At 32.8% G+C, this 23,072-nt stretch overlaps 2 protein-coding genes across 3 annotated transcripts; one reads left to right on the top strand and one right to left on the bottom strand.

Moving 5' to 3' along the window:
- Nucleotides 1-413: 413 nt before the first annotated feature.
- Nucleotides 414-18,156, bottom strand: LOC130826207 (uncharacterized). Of its 2 annotated transcripts, XM_057691787.1 has the most exons (21): nucleotides 17,791-18,156; nucleotides 15,182-15,277; nucleotides 13,742-13,893; nucleotides 12,407-12,479; nucleotides 11,958-12,080; nucleotides 10,534-10,642; nucleotides 9,968-10,047; nucleotides 9,702-9,783; nucleotides 9,415-9,554; nucleotides 9,195-9,305; nucleotides 8,948-9,064; nucleotides 8,693-8,782; nucleotides 7,501-7,554; nucleotides 7,299-7,373; nucleotides 6,270-6,345; nucleotides 6,084-6,183; nucleotides 5,256-5,325; nucleotides 3,569-3,630; nucleotides 2,764-2,873; nucleotides 1,449-1,724; nucleotides 414-1,017 (listed from the first exon to the last, which is right to left on the bottom strand). In XM_057691787.1, exons 1-21 carry the CDS (start codon nucleotides 17,914-17,916, stop codon nucleotides 746-748), a joined length of 2,394 nt encoding a protein of 797 aa, XP_057547770.1. In that variant the 5' UTR covers nucleotides 17,917-18,156; the 3' UTR covers nucleotides 414-745. The 2 variants fall into 2 exon arrangements, with proteins under 2 accessions (XP_057547770.1, XP_057547771.1); XM_057691788.1 differs by lacking the exons at nucleotides 13,742-13,893; nucleotides 15,182-15,277; nucleotides 17,791-18,156 and having other exon boundaries at nucleotides 12,415-12,479.
- Nucleotides 18,157-21,694: 3,538 nt separating this feature from the next.
- Nucleotides 21,695-22,527, top strand: LOC130825828 (glutaredoxin-C11-like). The gene has a single exon (XM_057691271.1). It carries the CDS (start codon nucleotides 21,876-21,878, stop codon nucleotides 22,182-22,184), a length of 309 nt encoding a protein of 102 aa, XP_057547254.1. The 5' UTR covers nucleotides 21,695-21,875; the 3' UTR covers nucleotides 22,185-22,527.
- Nucleotides 22,528-23,072: the final 545 nt, after the last annotated feature.

The raw sequence follows: 23,072 nt of genomic DNA, 5'->3' as shown, positions 1-23,072 counted from the left end.
ATATTTTCTTAGGTTCTTCTAAGACTACCAACTACCAGCTAACTAATTACTAAAATATATTTACATGCGTTTTGCATTTTATTAAATTCTTTTAATGTTACCTAATATCATAAAAGGGCTTTCACTTTGTGGTTTAGAAAAATTAAGAATATACAACTTTACATTTGTTAGTGATAATAAAAAGTTAATTTTTGAAATAAATAAGTAACGTGCTTTCCCATTGAAATAATATCCCTTATATTAAAATTATGTCCGTTTTGACTCAAGTTGCGTATAACTAAAGCGTATCATTGTTTACATTTCTAGAAATTCAAGTCCTTTTGAGTTTGCACCACATGACTCAAAAAGGTTTTTGAGTCATGATAAGAACTCAAAGAAACAGACGGAGCAAGAAACAACCAGAAGTACTCTTATTCGCAAGGCCAAAATAACAATTACAATTTACTACAGATAACAAATACCTAAATGAAAACGATGCAATGTGAAGCACACAAGAATTCGAGTTAAAATCTTCCTCGTACAACACCATTTACAAGGAACAAATCCAACACGAAACTTTAAGCCATACGTAAAGGTTGGGAAAAGATCTATATAACAATTTCGGATGTAATGTAGGGCAAAAAACACATTAGTGAACGTCGCGTTAATATAATCAAATCAGTGAAAAGAATGGGATTATACAAAACTGACCTTAAGAAATTTCTCATGTCTACGTTTTCTTTATGCTCTCGAATCATATATCTATCTACATACCAGAAGATGTTCGGTTGATCCTATGGGCACCTAATTTTGGAACAGTCGGTTTTGCTCGACCTCTGCCTGCAGACAAGGGCTTAGCTTTAGTCATTGGGGGTGGAGCAGCTATGGCACCCCATAAGTCATCGTCTTCGGATTTTGAAGCTCCTGAACTCAAAGCCATCGATGTTGTCTTTGGAGGAGGGGCAGCTATGGAACCCCATAAGTCATCATCATCATCTTTGGATTTTCGAGCAGTGCTTTTGGACGGCAAATTTGATGCTGAAAAGATTTAAAAATAATAAAAAAAATAATAAAAGTAAACATGTTTCATCTCCCAGAAAAATCTGTTTTTCAAAGAAATTAACAGCGTTTGTAGATCGAAGTACTGTTCTAAACTTTTACGTTTGATTATTGGTATTAAACGATGGTGATGGGAATGAATTAATAGGAAAGACTTTTTTGAAGAAAAAAAGATCCGAGTAGGACATGCATGATTATAATCCATGTAAAAGTAGTTTTTCTAACTAAATTACATTAAATTTTCATTCAATTACCGCCATTTAATACCGACAACCAAATGGGTTGTTACAGACTTACAGTAAATTGTGTACTTCCCCGTTATAAGTCAAGAAAGAATATTGAAACACAATATTCTGTCCTGTTACTTGTTCAGTATGTATGTCATCAAGAAAAACATGGAGAATGGGTACCTGCTGGTTTTGGCGGATTCGCTGTCTTAGGCTGCGAAACTGGTCGTTTCTGAGCAGCCTGAATGTTTGTGAGTACTGGAGACGGTTTCAGCTCTTCAAGTGGTTCAATATCATCCCAGCCTTCTTTGTCACTGTCAAGATCATCAAGTCCATTCTCAAGTTCCCCCCAACAGTCAGTTGAGGTTGGGGATGCTGGAACAGGTTGATCTACTAAATCCACACTGGAGCTCGTACGAAGAGGTGTCAGCACCACACTTGAAGCAGAAGCGTCTACAACTGAAATCATCGATAACATAAGGCACTAGTTCCAGGATGTAAAGGCATACATAACAATAGATAAAAGCATTTTACACAAAAAATTTTAGTCCCATTTGACATGACCAAGTTTGTGCAGCAGCGTAACCTACATTTTAGACAATACAAAGGGAAATACTAAGATGGGGCCATTTGTACATGCTTGTATCGGCATGAATGAACTTGTCCAATAGATAGAGTTCCAGGAGCACCGTCTTCATTAGAGCTGGTCAATTACTTGAGGTTAACTTAAAACTAGTGTGTTCATTGAGTGCATATCACGGCAGTAAATTTCCTCATCTACCAATGGTTTCTCACCTAAGTGGTATCCAAAGTGTTCCATTTACAGAGATAACAACTAACAAGCATACTTCCTGAAGGTTTGCTCGATTTCCATGGTAACACGGTATTTCTGCCCCTAAATGCGATGGTAAATAGTAAACGTACCAAAAGGCTTTCAAAATTTTCCAGAGTATAAAAATTTAATGTAATAATTTGAAAAATGGAATAAAAGAGCTTGGATTTCCATTGAATACCATTTACGGGGATTACTAATTTTATAAAATCAACATAATCGATTCCAAGACATCGATAAGAACCAGAATCTGAAGGATATGAGTATGAACTGTTAGTAGAAGAGCAGACTTGGCTTCGTAATTACAATCCAGGCACAAGCTTCCCCTTCCATGAAAAAGGCAACAAATTAAAAATTTCTCGTCCAATATAAGCAGAGGATAAAATCAAAAGTCAGAGGGAAACATGCTGATCCATTGCATGCTAAGGTCAAGTGAAGTGCTCCCATGGACTGGATGAAAAGAAGTAATCACAATAAGATCTTCCATGAAAGAGATTTTTGCTTCACATGCATTGCCATGTTAACAAACACGTACATATTGAAAGGCTAAAGTCGAAAAGAACAACAATGACAAAACCTATCCTCATTATGGGGTCGACTACATGAACCTGAGCTGGCAATGAAAATTGTGACTGCAGATATCATTCAGGATTAAAACCGACGTACCTGAGCTAGCATCAGAGCTCGTTGTAGCAAGCGGTGCACCAGAACCCCCAGAAACAACCGGTGTCTGCTCAGAAGCTTTAGCTTTCAGAGACAAATTGCTCATAGCCCATCTGCATCAGATATTTGTTATTTCTATCTTAAAAATAAACTCAGAAACTAAAATGAACTTCAAATATAGAGATGCATCAAAAATTAAATAAACATATTAGAAACCAAATTGGCAGCCAAGTAAAATAATTAAAGAGATCAAATCAACATAACCCCTGGTATTAGAGCAGAAATATTTCAGTGAACAGATGAAAATGAACTAGCATTGCTTCTTTCAATAATGTTTCCCCACAACCATCACAACTAATTTATTCAGGGGACAATAAGGATCATTACAAAACTTTAATACACTTGAAAATAAGGAAACTTATCCTCACAATCACAAAAGTGGAAAAAAGTTCAGATATTACTAAAGAAGCCTGAGCACATCTATTAGTGCTTAGGAATTAGGATTCCTCTCAAACACATGAACAGCTGATTTTAAAAAAGTATATTGACAAAATTTTCAATAAAGCTTCAAAAGTGCTATTTTTCTAGTAATTTAGTCCATAACACATCCTTGTATGGTGCATCCACTATATCTGTCCACATAAGTTGCTATGTTCACACAAAGTGCTAGCAGGTAAAAGATGAGGAAACTTTTAACTTAAAACAGAAACTCTAATCCTCCAGTTTAATATTCACAAAAAATTAATGCCAAGTGTTGAACCTTCTATGTTTCATATGAAAAACGAGAGAAACACATGAAACTTCTTACCCAAGCAAACTAGAATTTCCAGGAGTGCCAATGTTTGCCATACTTCCATCTCCAGTATCACCCTGTCAATAAGTTTGTTGTAAACGGTTAGCATAGCCTAAATAAACATGTTATACTTATTTTACACTATGTTTGGATAGCAAATTAGGAGAGAAAAGAAAGGAAAGAGAGAGGAAGGGAAGAAAGGGAAAGGAAGGGGAGGGGTAAGGGAGAGAGTGTATCTTATTTGTTTAGGAGGGAAGGGAAGGGAAAGGGAAGGAAAACAAGTGTTTTCCCTCCAAATCTTTCCAACTTAGGAGAGATTGTATTCTTAACAAAATTTCCATATTCTCCCTTCAAACCCCTCCCCTCCAAATCACTTCCCTCCCATTTGTTATCCAAACAAGTGAATTCACATCCTTCTAGATCCCTCCCCTTCATTTCCCTCCATTTTCTTCAATCCAAACACACTCTTAGTGTTAAAAATCAGGTGTGATACAGAAAAAGGAAATCCTATGTTAGTAGGAGAATGTCTATAATTTAGCTCACATGTTCAAAAGAAGCTTTCAAAAGGGGACCAACCTCTTCCCTCTACCAGAAGAGAATTTATTTAACAAAATTACAAAGATCATAAGCATAAAAACCCACTTCTGTCATCTTCAAGCAAACTGCATTTGCAAACCCTCTTATCACCGCATGCCACAAAACAGGAAAACACCACCATCATACCAGGGCACTAATTATTAAAAGCGCAAGGTGCAATGAGGTGCTGAGGGTTCTGAAGCCTGGGTGTGATACACGAGAAGAAAGCGCGAGCTTTCCATAGGTGAGGCTAGACATGTCAAAATGGTTGCGCGGGCAAATTTCAGGTTGAGTTGTTTCGGGTGGGTCAACATGGGGTCTGGTTATTTTCGGTTTAGGTCAACACAACAAGTCAATGGAGTTTTTGAAATATTTCTCATTAAAAATTTTCCAAAGATGTTTGTGTGGGTGTGAGAGCGTGTGTGTGCGTTTGTGTGTGTGAGTGGGTGGATGGGTGGGTGTGTATGTGTGTGTGTGTGTGTTGATGTGGAACAACGGTGTGGCAATGGTTGATGTAGTAAAGCAGCGGCTAACATTAAAACAAAGAGCGTTGAGAGAAAAAAAACATAAGAATGGTTTAGGAACATTTCATTTTGCCTTAACCATACAAGAACTCGCAAGGTCCTTTTTCATTTCTTTTCTTTCTCTTTCTTGATTCCTTTTCTTTCCCGCTAGTGTGTATCTTGGGCCGTAAGAGGGGGGCCAAAGTTACTATACATACAAAAAACCTAGAGGCCAAGATCTAAACTCCCAACCTCTTGTTCAATAACAATACTTTTAATCACCAAGTCACATCTTCTCATTGTAAAGTTCAACGATGTTTTATTTTATATAAGGACCCAATAATTTTCAGGGAGCTGGGCCCCTTTGGGCCTTACAGATGATCCACCCCTGCCACTAGTGAAACTGAACAGCCCCTAAATATATTTTATGTACTTTTTTGAAGGAATAGGAAAGGGCTGATTTTATTCAAATAACAAAATATTATACTTACAAAAATAGTATAAGGGTGATTATTATTTTTATTGATATTTACTATCTTATATATTTTATTTACTTTGTACATGAACAAAGGAACAAATAAAAAAATGTCCAAAAAACGGAAGATGAGAAACTTAGCATATACCTTCTCATTATACTGCTTTACAATCTTCAAAAATTGATCAACAGCCTGAAATGACTTGGATCGAACATCACTGGGTATAACAAAGAAAGTTAATAACCATTGCCAAGCTCTGAATAATCCACAATGGAAAGAAAATTATACAGAAATTTGGTAGTAAAAATTTAACAGTAAATAAAAAATGATCAGGAGTTAGGACATATAATTTTAATCACAATAATGTCATACTATGAATTTGGATACGCACATATTTATGTAACACTGTAATATGTTTTCATATATGCTCCATTTGTAGCTCTGTCCCACAAATGTCCCTCGAGAATTTAGAACTCATAATTTAGTCATTCACATTTCATAAACCCCCATGTGTACATTTACTTAAAGAGAAAGGGTGCGCATACTAAGGTTACATCATATACTCAATATCTATTCATATGTCGTTTTCATTTCTCTAGGTCACATGTTTGACTTAAATCAACATAACATCAATAAAACCTATCAAAAAAGAGGTTGCAAAAAAAACACTTTACGAATCTAAGAACATTTTTCTTTCAATGTGTTTTAGAAACTGAAAGTCAAGGCTTGACATCTACATGAGAAATTTGCGAACAAGAGTTACACAAGCAGTAAAACTAATAATCCCACCCTTGGTAGCATGCATCACAGTAGATACCATAGAGACTGTAAGCATAAGCTGACTTTAGTAGTATCCATGAAATTAAAAATAAGGAATTTCCTGATATTTGCTAAAAGTAAACTGTGTTAGAAACCCAAACACTAATGCAAGGAATACTGCTACAAAAATGGTTAGCAGGTTCAAAGAGAACAGACCTGTCAGGATCTATAGTAAGCACCACTACAGTTGGCAGAATCCTTGTAGCGATTTCTGTGATGTCATAATAGGAACTAGTAGCACACAATGCCATTATGCCTGCCAGAATAAGAAAAAAAATATTCTTTACATAACTGTAAACCAAAGAAACACAGAAGATAGAGGAAAACTTATGACTCATATACCTGCTCCTCGTGCTGGGGGGAAAGTATCACGTAATGCACGAACAGTAAAAGCATTTATGAGAACCCGCTTCCTTGTCTACACAGGAAAAAGAATCAATTAATTTCTTTTAAAAAATACCTTATTACCAAAGAGTACAATAAGTGAAAAGAGGGGGGGTGTACAATAAGTGAAAAGAGGAGGGTGGGGAGGGGGAGCAACGCATGCATACTTATTATAATTCTATAACAGAAAATTATGTGGCAAATTGACAATACATGCAAGTGTAGCAAATTAGCAATCAGTTCAGCACTGGAAAGCACACTGATGAAAGTAAATTTAGCAATGCAATGTTTTGAGCTTATAGGGGGAAAATAAAAGTAATAGATCTTCTAAAGAAAAAAGGCCAAACAAAGGCCCAATGGCTAACAAATTTAAAAGCTGAAGTCACATCTGAGAAGTGGAAACGATTTTTATAAAGAATAGAACATACTCAGATTTTTTGAGAGGTTCATTTTTATGGGTGCAAAGTGCACTGGCAAATTTTGTTTGAAAGCTTACCTGACTTTACTCGAACGATAAACCGCAAATTTAACTCATAATCATTGACTAGGTGTCAACAAATTGGGTACGAGAACGAGTACAGGAACAATAGCGGAAAACAGAAAACCTGAAAATTATTAACAGGTACACCGTCTCTGTATTGTCCCAGATACAGAAACGGGGATCAAATAAATACCCGTGCTACATAGCTCATCAATAGTGACCATTACATTAAGTGTGATATCTTGGTCAGTAATGCTTTGATACATAAAGAGAAACAAACCCCAAGAACCTTCCAAGAAAACCCAATGAATGGTTTCACAGACCAAAACAAAAAAATTGTCCACAACCAGAGCCAAAATATAAAGAAGCAGGATAATCTAACTAATTGATTTTACAAACTAATAAAAAGATCAAGCACAATCATCCACCGAGGAACACATGGAAATGCTATTGAGAAAATATGCACACCATGAAAAAAGAACGAGAAAAAAAGATGAAATGCTTACCCCTTCATTGAGATAGTTTGCAATGTTTCCCAATAATATGGTTGTATTAGTTCTAATTGCTGGCTCTTCATCAACCTGCAAAACTTGCCAGCATAAAAGTTAGACACTGAAGAAAAAGGAGAGGAAAAGTAGGAAAAGAATAAATCCTTAAAAGGCCAAGGTATATATAAAAAGAAGCTAATAGAGGATCCAGAAATAATACCTGTAGCTTGGAAAGATACTTCAGCAAAGATCCCGACATTGTACGTTGAGAAAGCTGAAACAAATCAATAATCAATAAAAGGTCATAATCATAATCATTGACTAAACAGTGGGCTCATTCAATACAAACATTCATAGAGCAAAAATGAATTACCGATTGCAGTCATGGTAACAGTCGCGACACAAATTTCAGGGTCAATGAGAATGGTTTTGCAGTTTTCTTAGCCTATATTTTGATCGAGGTAGGCTCAAAGACTTTGACAATACGGTCGCAATACATTGATGGGGGGCTATATTTAGCCCTATCCAGGCAAGAGATTTGTTGTACATAGTTAGGTCTAAGAAAGCAGCATACAACAAAAAACACAAGAATGCAAAAGCCTTTATCCCAATTCATGGTACCAGCTACATGACTCAAAACAATCCAACATGAACGATCAGTAAATTGATGATTGATTATATTTCATTCAGCCTTATCTAGCAATATTTTAGCACCATATATACCAGCAACGCAGGTCGCTTCGCCATTTGACGATCTTGGTGAAGGCTAGCTTTAGGTAAGGTGCAACTTTTTCACCCAAAAGCTTATGAAAAAATTCTAAAACATATTTTATACTAGAAAAGTATGAATTCATATTACAATAGAATAAAAGATCTAAAACATTCGATATAATTGCGCTAAACGGATGATTAATATAGCACATAAAGGACATAAGAGGGTACCCAAACCTACACTCTAAAGCATTTTGTCTAATTTTTCAATGTCTAAATGCTATCATAGTTGTAAATCACTAAATACTATTTGACACTAGAAACTATTAATTTTCCAGTGTATGATATTTTCTCCTCCATCTGACAGTGCTTTCCTGAGTACAAAAAGACAGTTGAACTGAGTCTGACAAAAGTGGGCCCATTCCAATATCAAGAAATAACCCACACAGAAAAAGAACACTGATAACTTCAGGTGGCTAATCATTCGGCTAGCCAAAAGTTTAATCATTAGCCAATATTCCACACAGGATATAAACAGTGAAAACGACAAAAGGTGCTATAAGAATGTGTCACCCAATTGTAAGCACATGCTGACCTGTATCCCACAAGTTAACAGCAGAACAACTTTTGACTAGATCAGAGTAAGATGCAAGAAAAATAGATTTGTAATCAAATCAAAAGTTGAAAGTATTCCAAGATACCTTTGGTGCCAAAACAAGAATAGATTTCAATGTCAACTCCCTGAGAAAAGCTGATGTATCATTGAATCCAGTAGCCACATTAGGATAAACCTATGACAAATAACAGCAATAAATTTAGTGCTACAAAGAAAAGGATTTTCAATCGAGCTGCTACTGAGATACGGAACTGAACTTGACAGGGAACAACTGATAGTGAATCACTGTAGAAAAAAATACAAAACAATAGCACACTAGTGTGTTCTGATCATTTCATACTTGCTCATCAACAATTTGTGCAGATAATGATTCTCCATATTGATCAATGTGTTGGAGCAATGCTACTCTCACAGCCCGATCATTAGATGAAAAAAGCTTCACGAGGGTTGGCAGCACCTAGAAAACATAACAAACAAAAACAGAAGTCAAGACAGTGAATATCCAAAGAAATGAAGGATTGCACATGGAGAGAATGAGATGTGTAATCCCTCCTTGAATAAAGTAAAAGGATCAGAGAAATCATAACCTTGGTACTAAACTCTTCAGCAGGAAGCCAAGATCCCATCTTCATCAATGCTGTCAAAGCAGGAGCACCTGCTGAACCGAACTCTAAAGCAGAAGCCAGTAGTGGAAGAATCTAAGAAAAATGAAATCGTGTTTTAGGTCAAGTGGAAACGACAACATACAAAAACATGAAAAGCAAAAGAAAAAAAAATAGAAAGATTGAATTCGGCCAAGAGTAGTACTTTCTTCAGCACTATTGGGCGAGGAAGTTGGTCAGACAGAGTTGGAAGCTTGCGGAAAAATGTATCTTTCTCCACACTGTCCTTCAAACTGAGAACCTCCATGAAATGTATAGTATCCACCAATTTATTTTGAAAGTATTCTGAAAATTCATATTAAGGGAAAATGTGATATCTATGATAGCAAAGGCAGGCTCAATGCCAAAGAAATCCAATAAAAGATACCAAGTGCGATAAAAGGTTATAGCTTCATTGATATCATGTAGACCTAGAAACTTTTCAAAACTTACCACTATTTTCAATAAGCTTGGAAGTATTTAATCTCTTGGACGGCATAGAACTCAATAATCTCTGATAATCTGGAAGCAACGACTGAAAGAACAATAATAAAAAGACATACAAAAAAAATTGTTGTCATCTTGAGGACCAAGTAGCCAATTCATCATAATTTTGCATATGTAAGAAAACCGTGCTTACTAACAATTAAATTCTGTAGCTATTTTAAAGAATTTGACTATAACATAAAACGACATCATACATAGAAAATATGTGATACCTTTGGAATTGAAGAAGTATTTCGGAGTTCTTCTGTCTTGTTAAGCTTCATACCAGCAAAGATTTCATATATCAGACAACCTGAAAGATAAAATGAACAATTTTAGAAATGTAGACACATATAAGCAATAAATTAAAATACAACAAAGAAATGCATGGTTTATTAGTGTACTAGAACAGTAAACATTTAATAAAAAACCTTACCCACCCTGTAACGGACTTGCTACCTAATATCTAGGTCATGTTTTTGAAAAACCTTAAACAACTTTTGGGACAATACAAATGGTTTCTGGCTCTTGCTACTTGCCACCTAATATCTAGGTCATGTGAAGCTCAAAAACATTCCCAATGCTGTTGCAAACCATCGATTAAAATAAAATGTAATATCATGCTTCTCACTAAAAATATCTCTTGATTAATCGTTTTTTGTATAAAAGAAAAAACATACAAGTTTCGTCTTTGACATAGGCCCTTTTTTCTCTCGATGTCATTAAAAACATACATTCGAGGTTAGACAACTAAATTATGCAAGAAATAAGAACAGTTGAAAAGACGGAAGTTGCTTACCCATTCCCCAAGAATCGATTGCCCATGGTGGAGAATTTCTGATGGCCACCCAATCAGACTTAACCAATTCATTTGGCTTGTATTGATTGCCAACAAGCCATGCATATTGCTACATATAGAGAACAAAAATGGTTCAAATTACTATTGTTACAAAAATATACGATCCCAAAAAAAAAAAGCAAACATAGTATGCACATGAACTCAACATAAAAATATTTTCTATCACCAAAGATGTTCCAGCCAATGCGCTTTCATTAAGACTAAAAATTCCATATAAGACTGAAAAAGTTAAGATTTAATCCAGATACAGTAACCCCAGGAAATACCAAAATTCATACAATTTATTCCCATAACTTCGCAGCCGTTACTTCAATAGTAATTAACCACCCCCTACTCAAAATTAAAAGGGCAATCTTTCTTGCCTCCAGTCCCCCAATTACATTTGCTCTTATGCGCGTATTTATTTCTTTTCCCTACATCATCTGCTCAATTCTATCCACGTGGTTCTGCATCTTGACCAAATGAAATCATTGACCCAAAGTCTTCTCTAATCAATGACTTACAGTAAAAATCACACAAAAAATGAGATAAATTCTCTTCAAGAATGAAAATATTCCAACTACCAATAACATTAAAAATACATTCTCATTTTACCATAGTACTGCTACCACTTCTGAAATCAAAGAATCAACTTGCATATAGATTACACAAGTATTTCGAATTATACTACCTCTGTTTTATTTTTAGTAGCTACACTTCTATCTTTTGAGAGCTTTTTGGGAGAAGTGTAGCTATTCAAAAAAACATAGGATAGTATATGTTTCTTTTCACAAAAATTCAGTGTGATCTACAATGCAGCTTATCAATGGCAGATTGGCAGGCCTAAAGGAGATCCGCAAGTATAGGGACTTAAACCAGAGGAACCACACTACTCCAATTTTTTAGAAAGAATTTTTCAGAAAGAACTATACAGCACAACTTAATATCCCAATGAAAAATAGCGAAGAAAACAAGACAACTAAACGTTTGCATACCACAAACATTTCTATCTGTTTACTAGGAGTTCCAAAGAAATGGTATCCATTTCTAAATTCAAGTAGCCTTCAGTGCTAAAAGCTGCCCCAAAAATGATAAATTCCATTTTCAATAATATACTGCATTAGCATGTCTCTTTGAGAGCGTGTTTTAACTTTCAAATTATATGTGATCCAACAAAACTTACACGTTCAGGAGAAAATCAGATGCAAGCACATGAAACTAGCAACTCAGATATAACTTTTATAAATACAGACTTTTAATGATTACAAGGGATTTGCTTCCACACACCATAGTCCATAGTGGCTTAGATATAGTGCAACTTAAGCTTAAAAACTTATTTGGGATATTAGTATGTATCAGGGCCAATAAAACATCGAAAAAATTACCAGCATTGATCCAGTAGAACCTTCTTTGTTCCCATCAAACTCGGATAAAACATCAAAAGCATGCAACTTCCAGTCTAGAGTTTGAGTAACCACCACACTGGCTAAGCAAACATTAGCATGAATCTGGGAACAGCAGAAGTTAGTTTATTAGACCTATTAATCATAAATACAAATAATTCCAACAGTAGAGTAAAAGAACATAGAAATCTTTAAAAACATTCAAATTCGAGAAAGAAAAGAAATCAAAAGCATCATGAAATTCCCTCTGTCACCACAATATGAGGTAACCTTGTGTTCTAATAATTAATCTTATCACACAAAGAAATAGAATGTGTAAATTAAACTTTTATTCATAAAAGACATCAGGTTCATAATAAATAAGAATTTAGAAAGGTTTCATACAGCATCAACATTTCCTAAAGATGCAAGCTATAAAAGAGAAGTCTTACCAACTTACAATCATTATTCAAAAAGCTCACAGCTTTAGCTATCTGGTTCAATCCCCAGGCATAATACTCATCCCTGTTGTCAAAGATGGAATACATATGCAGCATTATGTTTGTGAATATATTGAAATATTTCTTATAGTGAAAAGAAGTTTATAATGTGAGCTCATAAATGTGTACCAGCCTTTCTCGGAGTTTTTTTTTTAAAAAAAATCACATTTTAAAAACCAAGGAGTAATAATAAAGTTGTCCCCCCAGCATCAAGATATAGGAAATAGATCATCATAAAACCTGTGAAACTATAAATTCAAAGAAAGTATAAAAGAGAAGCTAATAAGGAAATTTTTTTAAGATACGAAGCAAAAGCAATTTACAAAAACAAAGAAATAAACTACATAGCTAATTAGCTATCTAGACAAGCTTTAATAAGTATGTTCGAAAATCAACCTCCCCCTAACAAAAGTAGAAAACAAGTAACAGATTCATTCCTTCCTAATTCCCACAATGGAAGCTATGGTAATTTGAAATATGAATATACAACTAAGGAAGTTTTCATGTTCAGTTAACGTGATCAATTTGCATGTTGATAGCTATTTGACTATTAATGACAGCAAAAAAATTGTAATCAATAACAAAACAAAATGCTAAAGTACAAAGTCCTCTCAATTGAATCATCATTTTCAGTATCAGCTACCAGCTATCCAACCGATATCTGATCATAAGACTTAACCATAACAGGAGTAAGGTTTGAGAGAGACAACTCCCAATTTAAATAAACTCCTCAACAACAATGCCAATGCATAAAATAAACTTGAAAATGTTTTTAAATCCTGAAGACCATATCTAATCCACCAAAATGTATACATGCTGTGCCTTTAATCCAAAAATTATATCCAAAGCATTACTGCGCCTGATAATAATCTGACAATCAACCTGATTAGTTCTAAAAATTTCAGTAGAGTTCAAGGATGAAAAGATTAACCTCTCAGCGTGTTGCCATCTAGATCAATTTCACGATGTATCTTGTTCGGAATGAAAAAAACAATACCTTTTGCCTCAGAAAAGATGTAGATGGAGAATCATTTAAGGAGAAGAGGCAGAAAAAGCACATTTTTCAAATACAATAAAGAACTCTAAAGGTTGAAAACAAAATCAAAATAAGAAAATCCTCTTTTTTGGTTTTTATAGATGTTCACAGCCTTAAACTAGAAACTTATTGGTGTAAGTTAAGTCATATACTCATACGCCAGCAAGTATAACAAAATCTAGAGTATATCACTAGACCAACCAAAATTTTACATAATATTGATAACACCTAAAATAACTCCATATGCATACCTTTGCCGCCCGTTCAAACCTAACTCCTTGATTTTTTCTGAAAGTGGCATAACAGGTTCGGTGACTATATAAATTGTGACCTTCGTAGTGGAACCATCAAAAGTCTCAACCTCGGTACTGTGAAGAAATGATAATATATTAGGGTGTCTGACCTACAAAAAAGCCAAAACAAAAGCATCTTTTAGTAAGCACAATATCTCACAAGTTGAAAACAATGCATGAATTAGAATGAGAGAGGGAGAGAGAGAGAGAGAGGGGGCAGAGAAAACAAAGAAAGATCTCGGAGCTAGAAAGATAAGAAAGGTGTGAGATTCCACAAAGAGAAATAAAACCATGATGAAAATAAAACGCTAGAAAGAAGCACAGAACATGAATTAGAATGAGAAAGAGAGAGTGATAGAGAGAGAGAGAGAGACAATAGAAAAAACACATGCTCACACAAATCTCTCTTTCAAGAGCAAAACTAGCACGACCTATATCAAACAGCTACATGAACAACACAAATTAACGCAGGAAATCAACGCTAACAAAAGTTATTCTTTATTCTACCCTATCTAATACTATAACAGAATACAAGTTCAATTTTATCACAGATAAATACTAAATTTGAAAAATGACATAAAACTTGTGAATTGCTTATTATTGTGAAGTATTTAATAGTCATGGCTTATTGTTTAAGGATCAATTGGAAACATATTATTTGTGTGCACAGGTAAAGGCATGTACATCAAACAACTTTTACACTATCATGAGAAACCCCTCTGGTGGAAATAGAATAATTTTGATGTCAGGATATTATTTGTTCATATCAATTCAAACGAAAAATATATCTTCTCAAGTTATCCTCTTGATTGCTTTGGTACAATCTAAGGACAATGAAGCTCAAGTGAAGGTAAAACTTAAGAAAGTCATTCCCTTTATGATTTCAAAATTTTCAATCAAAACTTTTCAAAACAAAAGGGAAGCACGTAATTCAAAGTAGATCTACTCCCCCTTTCTTCCTTTTGTTTCTCTACTATTCAAACAAAATAATCCATTTTCGTCGTCCTTCCTCCCCCTTCCATCCTAGAATTTTATTATGTATGTAAGGTATAGCGTTCCTTACCAACTTAAGCACACATATTAAGAGTCAATATAGGATATAAATAAAATTAGTGATACTCACAGGAGATAGAAGACAATTGAAAGAAAATGTATTACAGAGAGAAAGAAGGTTGATGTAAGAGAGAGAAGACAAGAAAAATAGTTTTTCAACCACTGAATTTTACTTTTTAAGAAGAGAACTTTATTTTAGAACATAACAAATAGCGAAAATAGTATATTGCATAACAGAGAAAGTAACAAGAAAACCTAAACGGTACATGAGACTAAATACCAGGTCTAAGAGAACTAAAATTTACTCGAGAAAAGAAAACAGAACAAAAACATGAATTAGCTTACTGTACGCAGTCGCTTTACACCATTACGCCCAGCAGCTATATGACCATCTTGCACACTTCCTGAAAGAGAGAATATCGAAACTGGAGACCCATCATCCTGGAATAACAGATCAATATACTTCAGCCAAATTATTTCTTTTTCAACAAAAGCAATTTAAAATAAGATATAAAGTGCACAAAAGACAAGGTATTATCTTATACTAACGAAAGAAGAATGATTCCAAATTAAACCAAATATGCACTCCAGATGCACAATGCACCAGCCGATGAATGACCACAAAACACGCGAAAAACCCAAAGGGATGACATGAAATCATATTCAGCCCCAAACAAAGCAATTTTTCCTTACTTTAGGGCCTTTGGCACCCATAGAATGTAATCAGTACTCAATAAGCCTCCCAATTTGTGGATAAAAGGACCTTTATTCAACTACCCAAAATGCCAAACAAAAATATCCTATGCGGCAGTGGCAAAAGAGACCCTCATTAATCTATACATTTCTTATAGTACATCTAGAAATGCTAAGTTTTTACTCTCATATCTAAAAGGTAAGCTTTAATATCTATTTGATTCAAGGAAAACCATATGATGCCAATGATCATCCAAATTACAAATTCATACAGATGGGAAATTGGACAGCTCCAGTTCCTGCTTGGGATGGTAAACAGTATGGTTACAAAGAACCTAGAAGGCTAAAACCACATAAAAACTCTCAAATGTTTAGTTGTCTTCTTTGCCCTCTCTTTTTTTAGTTAATTATTTGCCGTTGATTCTTCAAGACAAGTCAAACATTTACTTCCTCCAATTCTTTTATAACCACGACATTTACATAGTTGAAACTTGACACTATCCAATCTACCAACCTTTAATCACTTTCCCTCACTTATATATATGGGAGAAAACATAGTCAAGTAATGGATTTTGGAAATAATATAGTTACATTCTGTCACTAATATTTAAATCATGGAAATAAAACTTAACCACCCAGTAACAGACTCTTAAGATGTCGTTCTACAAAATCTTGTTATGGAATATAAATCCCTTCTACATCCTTTATGAACATTTTATCCTATTACCACATAGTTAATCAAACATATTATTTAAAGATTATTTCATTAACCAGAAATATAATCCACTCGTATCATTATAGGATTTGCAGTTGGGTATTACACTTGAATGCTTCTAAAACAAACAAATGTAAATATGGCTAAAACCCATTCGTGTGAATTTTACATAAAAATCTGTTGTGTTCATTGGCTGCAATCCATATTCCAATCATATGCTACAAGACATTTCCAAGGGAAAATTTCCATGACATGGGAAACCGTCCAGCACCAGCATCAATAATACTCCTGGTGAAAGATAGGAAATTTCTGAACCACCTTTATTTACTAAAAATAGAACTCAACACAAGTGTGGAATATATAAAGGAACACAATATAATGAGGGAAAAAGGGCGCAAAAAATGAGGGAAATTTATCTAATAATGATCCTAATTCAATAGTAGAAGAAAACTATAATCCAAAATCAATCATCAACCATCTGCAACGAGCATCAATCCCAAATACCCAACTTATGACTGTAATATTGTAATTGACATTAATATCTCAAACTCCATAGCACAGTAGCACGTACATACCTAAAAACCTAATGAACTATCAAATCAAAATTCATCCATCCAGCTTTTGATTACAGTTACAGCATAGGAAAATGCAAATCCTTGCATACAGCTTAGCTGCTATACACGCCCATGTGTAAAAGATCAATTCGATAACCAGTTATAATGTATATTCCTCAATCACTACTCCAATTAACTCACCCAACCAATGAAATATGCATATCTAACAGAAAATCAAAAATGCCTCCATGGTGAACACAGTCAATGGAGGATCTTCCTTTCAGCCAGCCAAGACCTGCCAGGTCCCCCTTAAATTTTTTTTTAACATTTTACAGTTTCTATTCAGCTCCCTAAATTGTATTAATTGTTTGTTTTGTATTAAGTTGGGCACCCACGTCCTTTATTTTGATGGGACCAAAAGATCGACATTTCTTTGATTTTGGATTATGATGAAATATACATATTTATGTGAAGTTTGCTACCATGAGTCCATCGAAAACATTCTCTCTGTTATCAAGGAAAGGTTGCGTACATCTAGCACCTAAACCCTAAAGGTGGGAGTCGTTTGATGGCATTGGGGTGATGGAATGTTGTTGTATTAAGTTGGCCACCCCATAAAAGTTCCTAAGATCCACCACTGAATCACACAGCCATCTAGATACTTGATTGCATTCACATATTCAACCCTATCAGTAAATCACTACAGAATTGAATTATTATACATACCCAATCACACAATAAAACCAAAACCATTAAGTTCAGAATCATTAAACAAAACAAAACGGCACATCATGAAACCAATAAGAGGAAACCCAAGCAATAAAATAGGTCAAATCACTTCAACAAACTATGCCCACAAACACAAATCCCTCAATGTTGGAACCAAATACAAATACCAATTCAAAATTACAAAATAGTTGATAGAAACAGTAATTTAAGCATAAAATTGGATCAAACAGCAAGAAATTAAAGAAAAAAAGCAAAAAAAAGACCTTGGAGGTGCCAGTGGAGTGAGTCCAAGAACCCCAAGCAGAAGAGTATGGTTCCCCAATATTGTAAGGAAGATCTTTAACGCCAGTTCCAGATCCTGCGACTACTCCTTTCAAAAACTTGAACATGTTCGTCTCTATCGAGATCTCTCAGATTGGGATTCAAGATTGTGATTTCAGATGGAGAATAATGGAGGAGAAGAAGCAAGGAAAGCAGGGGAAATGAACAAAATGCCCGATCTCTTCGATAACTCACAATTCAATGCTTATAATCTTAACATGAAACGATGAATCAAAAATTCATCGGCAGTAAAAATTGTTGAGTTGTTCGCCATTTTATTTTAATTATTACTCGTTCCGTTCTTTTTTTTCCATTTATTTTTTATACATTTTTCAATATAAATTTTAAACTTTAATTTATATAAGTATGCATAATAATAAATTATAAAAAATATCCAATAAAAAAATATACATTAAGACGAATCTAACAACATTTCACAGGGATATATTTTATCTTCTAAATATGTGTCAAAAACATTAATTAAATTTCTCTCTTCTATTTCAAATGAGAAGAACATTAGACAACGAAAAATATATTAATTAATAATCATTTTAATTTTTAAATTTTTTATTTGAATGTTGGCTAGATATTATCCATTTTCAATCATTGTTATATTACTTAAATAACTTATTTTTAGATTGAGGTTCATTTAAAACCTTGGACGCATGAGATTCCACAGCCACAGGCATGGGTTTTGGTCCAAATTCAAAAATCTACACAAATAAATAAATCTATCTGAGGTTGAATTTGATCAAACCATACACTAATCTAGAAATTTTCATGGGTCGAGTCTGATCAGATCTAAACTCATTTATTTTGTGTGGACTCCCACCTAATTGTTCTTACTTTATTATTGTTATTATTACATTTGAATCTTAACTCATTTATTTTGTATCGAACCCAGATTCATCAAGTCGAATGAGTCTTTAAATCTTAAGTGAGTTTTAATTTAATTATTCTTACTTTATTTACTCTAATTATTCTTAATATTATTACATTTTTAAGGTCCAATTAGATTTAAAATTAATACGTTAATTAGATATGGTCTAAAATAGGTTCAAACAAAATCTAATAAAGAAGGCAATAGAAGTTTCTACACACAAGCTATCATTGATAATATTTTTTTCATTGACATTTCCCTAATGACCCGTTTGGCAAATGAAGTTGGGGTTATGATTTGTTTGATCAGGTCAAAGTATTAAATTGAAAAGTCAATTGTTATGAAGATATTTGGTAAAAATTATTTATTGTTTAAGTTGTAAAAAACTAAAGCTAATAAAAAATTACAACAAGTAGCTTTTTATTTTAGCTTAAAGTCAGCTTTCAAGTTGACTTAAAAATCATTTATTAAATATTATTTTATTATTTGACCAACTAAAAAACCAAAAGTCAATAACTAAAATAAAAAATTTAAAAAAAAATTGAATTGCCACACTCCCGATATATGGATGTAGACTTTGCACTATAGGCTTGCTTGTTTGTTCTATGTATAAATGGGTAGTTCTCCTTGTTCTATTTATAGTAGGTCTAATTTGCCTTTGCCAACTTATAAGTTAGGTTATAATGCTTTTTTTAGAATATATATAGTCGTTTCAATTATAAAAATATCAAATCACCTCAATCAAAACAGTTTAAGTTCGACAATAATACATGTCACCAACAAATAAAAAACAATTTTGAAAGTAAAGTTTATTTGCAACAATTACGTATAGAAGCTTAATGAAATGAGTTATGTATTTTATATTGAATGAGGACATATAAATAGTAGGAGATGAAGCTATACAAAAGGAAACAAATAAAATCATAATAAACTATCTTAGAAAAAGAGGAAATAAAATAATTAACTAAATTTATTGATTTTTGATATCATATTTTTCTATGCATGTGATTGATTTAGTTATAAATTTAAATTTTAATTGTTTTTTATTGTTATTATTTTGATTGATCAAACCCGAATCTCTTTTTTCCTAATTTAGCAAATTTTAATTTCTTTATTCAAATTGAGGGGAAGTAAGTCGTGTTTAGAGATGGACGAAATCTACAGAGGAGTAATTAAACTTGAGAAGGATTGATAATAACAATCGTGATATTGTTTCTTAATACTAAAATCTAAAATTTATTTTCCTGATAGGAAAATAATGAGCAAGATAGAAAATTAAAATTCAATCTTTTGATTATTACCTAACATAAATTTAAAATTTTTACCAATATGTATTGATGCATGATCAATCATATATAGTTGTTTCATGTGTCAAAAATAAGCAAAAACTAAAGATTTTAATATGTGATGATTATGATAATATTTATACTTTAACATACAATATTGTATACAAAAAAGTGGTTCAATATTTATAGTTGATAAAAGTTGTTATAAATGTATCCATTTTACTAAGTTTATATATCGTTTAACTTTATTTTCCGACGTAATGTATATTATGGTATACAAACCTATATTTTAAATTGTGTACCAATATTATTTTTTTATTCATCTGTTTTTAATATTTTTTATTTATTTACGTAAAAATATATGTTAAATATGATAAAATATTAAATAACCCGTGCTTGGCACGGACAATTAATTGAAAGAGTTCCATTCAAAATTGCTCATCTTACAAGATCATGAGAATCCTTCTTAACCCCAATCAATTGAACTCTTACAAGGTATTGTTTATAGAAAACTGATCAGCAGCCTACATATAAGCTCACTTTAATTTAAATAAATTGAGCTATAATAAATATGTATATCATTTTACATGAAGATATTATACCCTCAAATATTATACAATTAGTTATTATTATAATATAATATAAGTACTCAATATTATTCTATTATCTCAACGCTATTAATCGACTCTTATTTACATTGGAATTGAGAGATAAAACTTACATAAATTATCCTTATTAATGATAAAACTAACAAAGAAATTATTTTCGTTAACATTGTAAAAAATATTAGTTATATTTTAACATCAAAAGAATTTATTCTATGTCCACAATCCTTTCCACATACACATAATAATTAGCTTGAAATCACAGCACTATGATCTTTCTCACTCCCACTTCTCATTTAAAATTCTAGGATTTTCTTGCTGCTCTTTCCCATAATTTCATTTTAATTATTTGGATCATTTAGCTAAAAATATGAATGCAACAATATAACACGTATCAGTATTACTCATGTTAAGGGCTTATCTCATATAAAATATATGATAAGTGAATAAGATTAAAAATATGTGACATTAAATGTTAAATTAAATGGGTGGTTACTTATGGGCCATATTCCCCCAAAATGTATTATATACTTTATCAAACAAGTCTTATATATGAACAACAATATTAATACTCCATCATTATCTCAATATCTATCAAGGAATTAAACCAACCAAAAATTTAATTTGATGGTTGGACCCCAATGATATGTAACATACTCCAGTCTCTAGGTCTCTATCACACCCCCTCATAAATGAACTGTGGATGATAACATATGCCTTCGCATGAATCATGTTTAATATTTCACTTAAAATAATAACAGAGAAATAAGACTAAAATTCATAACCTTTTATCACATTAGCTTATGAATTATGATACTATGTCATACCAAATATCAAATGACTTGTATATATTGTTTCATATATGATAATTCATCCATGCATATTGATCATGATCTAATAAAATATAACATGATGAAAAATACAAAGGAGTTATTCTTGTGCATAATTTTTTGCAAAAAGTTGTCTTCTTATCCATATCCATAGAATCCTTACAAGAATAATTTCTTCTTTATTATATAATCTTTTCAAAATATATTTTCCATTTAATGCCCATTTTCCTTTTTTCAATATTTACCCTTTCCCTCCCTATAAATAACCCATCATATATCTCAAATCTCAATATCAATACCTCACTCTATAGTCACTACACTTAAAATCTTATCTAATTTCAGATCAACTAAGATCAAATCCTAAGTTTAATTCTCACCAAATTTTTACATTTTCTTAATCAATCTACCCGATATTAAAAAATAATAATGGAGAGAGTAAATGAGTTGGCTAAGTCTAAGGCAGCAGTAATATTTGCTAAGAGTTCAGATTGTATGTGTCACAGCATAAAAACATTGTTCTATGATTTAGGAGCTAGTCCCACAGTGTATGAAATTGACTATGATCCAAAAGGGAGAGAAATGGAGATAGCATTGCAAAGGCTAGGTTGTATGCCTAGTGTTCCTGCTATTTTTATTGGTGGTAACTTTGTGGGGTCCGCTAAAGATGTCCTTGCTGCTCACCTTAGTGGGTCCCTCAAAAACATGCTCATTGCTGCTAAGGCTATTTGGTTGTAGCTATCAAAAATCCCGTAAACTTATAGAGTATATAATATATTTTAAGATTGTGATAATTAGTACTTTTCAACTTAAGATATGAAAGTTAGTAGTTGAAGAAGTAATTTTATGCGAAGAGCCTAAATATATTATATACTTTATTATGAAAAATAAAAGTGAATGTTTTTTTTGGGGTTTTTTTGCATGGGAATTATGAAGAGTTTTTGCATGGGTTTTTTTGGGTTTGGAAGATAGTGTGGTGTTTTTCAAGGGATTTCTTTTTTGTAAGCTCTTGATGATAGCTTCATTTTATGTAATAAACAAATGAAATGTTAATGACAATAAAAAGCTTTATAGCTACATTTGTATATGCTTTGATCGTATCATAGGTTGTCGTCTTTTATCCCTTCTTATGGAATGAATTAGAATAATTGAATGCTGTAAAAACGTTTAAGTTTAACCAGAATCAAAAGCGAGTTATAAGTATGACTCGATTCGATCTGGAATAACCCACATACAAATATATCAAATCAGATTCATATGGTACATATATATGACCCGAAATTAATAATAACCTGATCAAAATCATTATGCCAAAAGCTGACCAAAATGTATATCTCTATGAATTATGATCCTATGTAGGAATTTTATGGAAATATTTTTAAACCAGTATATAATGAAGTATTTTGCTAAATTCTTTAGGTTAACGTTTTCATTGTGTTTACATCTAAACACGGAATCATAAGATTAACGTGATAAAATATATTTCTTTTGGTTTTTAATAGTTGCTACACTTCTATTTTTTACGCTATTCAATGCACGATTTTAATCTTTAATATCTTTAATTTAATATGATAAAAAATCTAAAAAGTTAATATTACAAAAATATGTATTAAGATGAATCAAACA

Source organism: Amaranthus tricolor, chromosome 10 (genome assembly GCF_026212465.1).
Source record: "Amaranthus tricolor cultivar Red isolate AtriRed21 chromosome 10, ASM2621246v1, whole genome shotgun sequence".
Taxonomy (NCBI): Eukaryota; Viridiplantae; Streptophyta; class Magnoliopsida; order Caryophyllales; family Amaranthaceae; genus Amaranthus; species Amaranthus tricolor.
This window is presented reverse-complemented; position numbering and strand designations above follow the sequence as displayed.

Excerpts from the sequence above, each read along its gene's own strand:
- LOC130826207 (XM_057691787.1), bottom strand. The coding sequence starts at position 17,916 with ATGTTCAAGTTTTTGAAAGGAGTAGTCGCAGGATCTGGAACTGGCGTT. Across the intron at positions 9,555-9,701 it reads CAAGCTTATTGAAAATAGTG|AATACTTTCAAAATAAATTG; the intron begins GTAAGTTTTGAA and ends ATGAATTTTCAG. Across the intron at positions 8,783-8,947 it reads CACAAATTGTTGATGAGCAA|GTTTATCCTAATGTGGCTAC; the intron begins GTATGAAATGAT and ends TATTTGTCATAG.
- LOC130825828 (XM_057691271.1), top strand. The coding sequence starts at position 21,876 with ATGGAGAGAGTAAATGAGTTGGCTAAGTCTAAGGCAGCAGTAATATTT.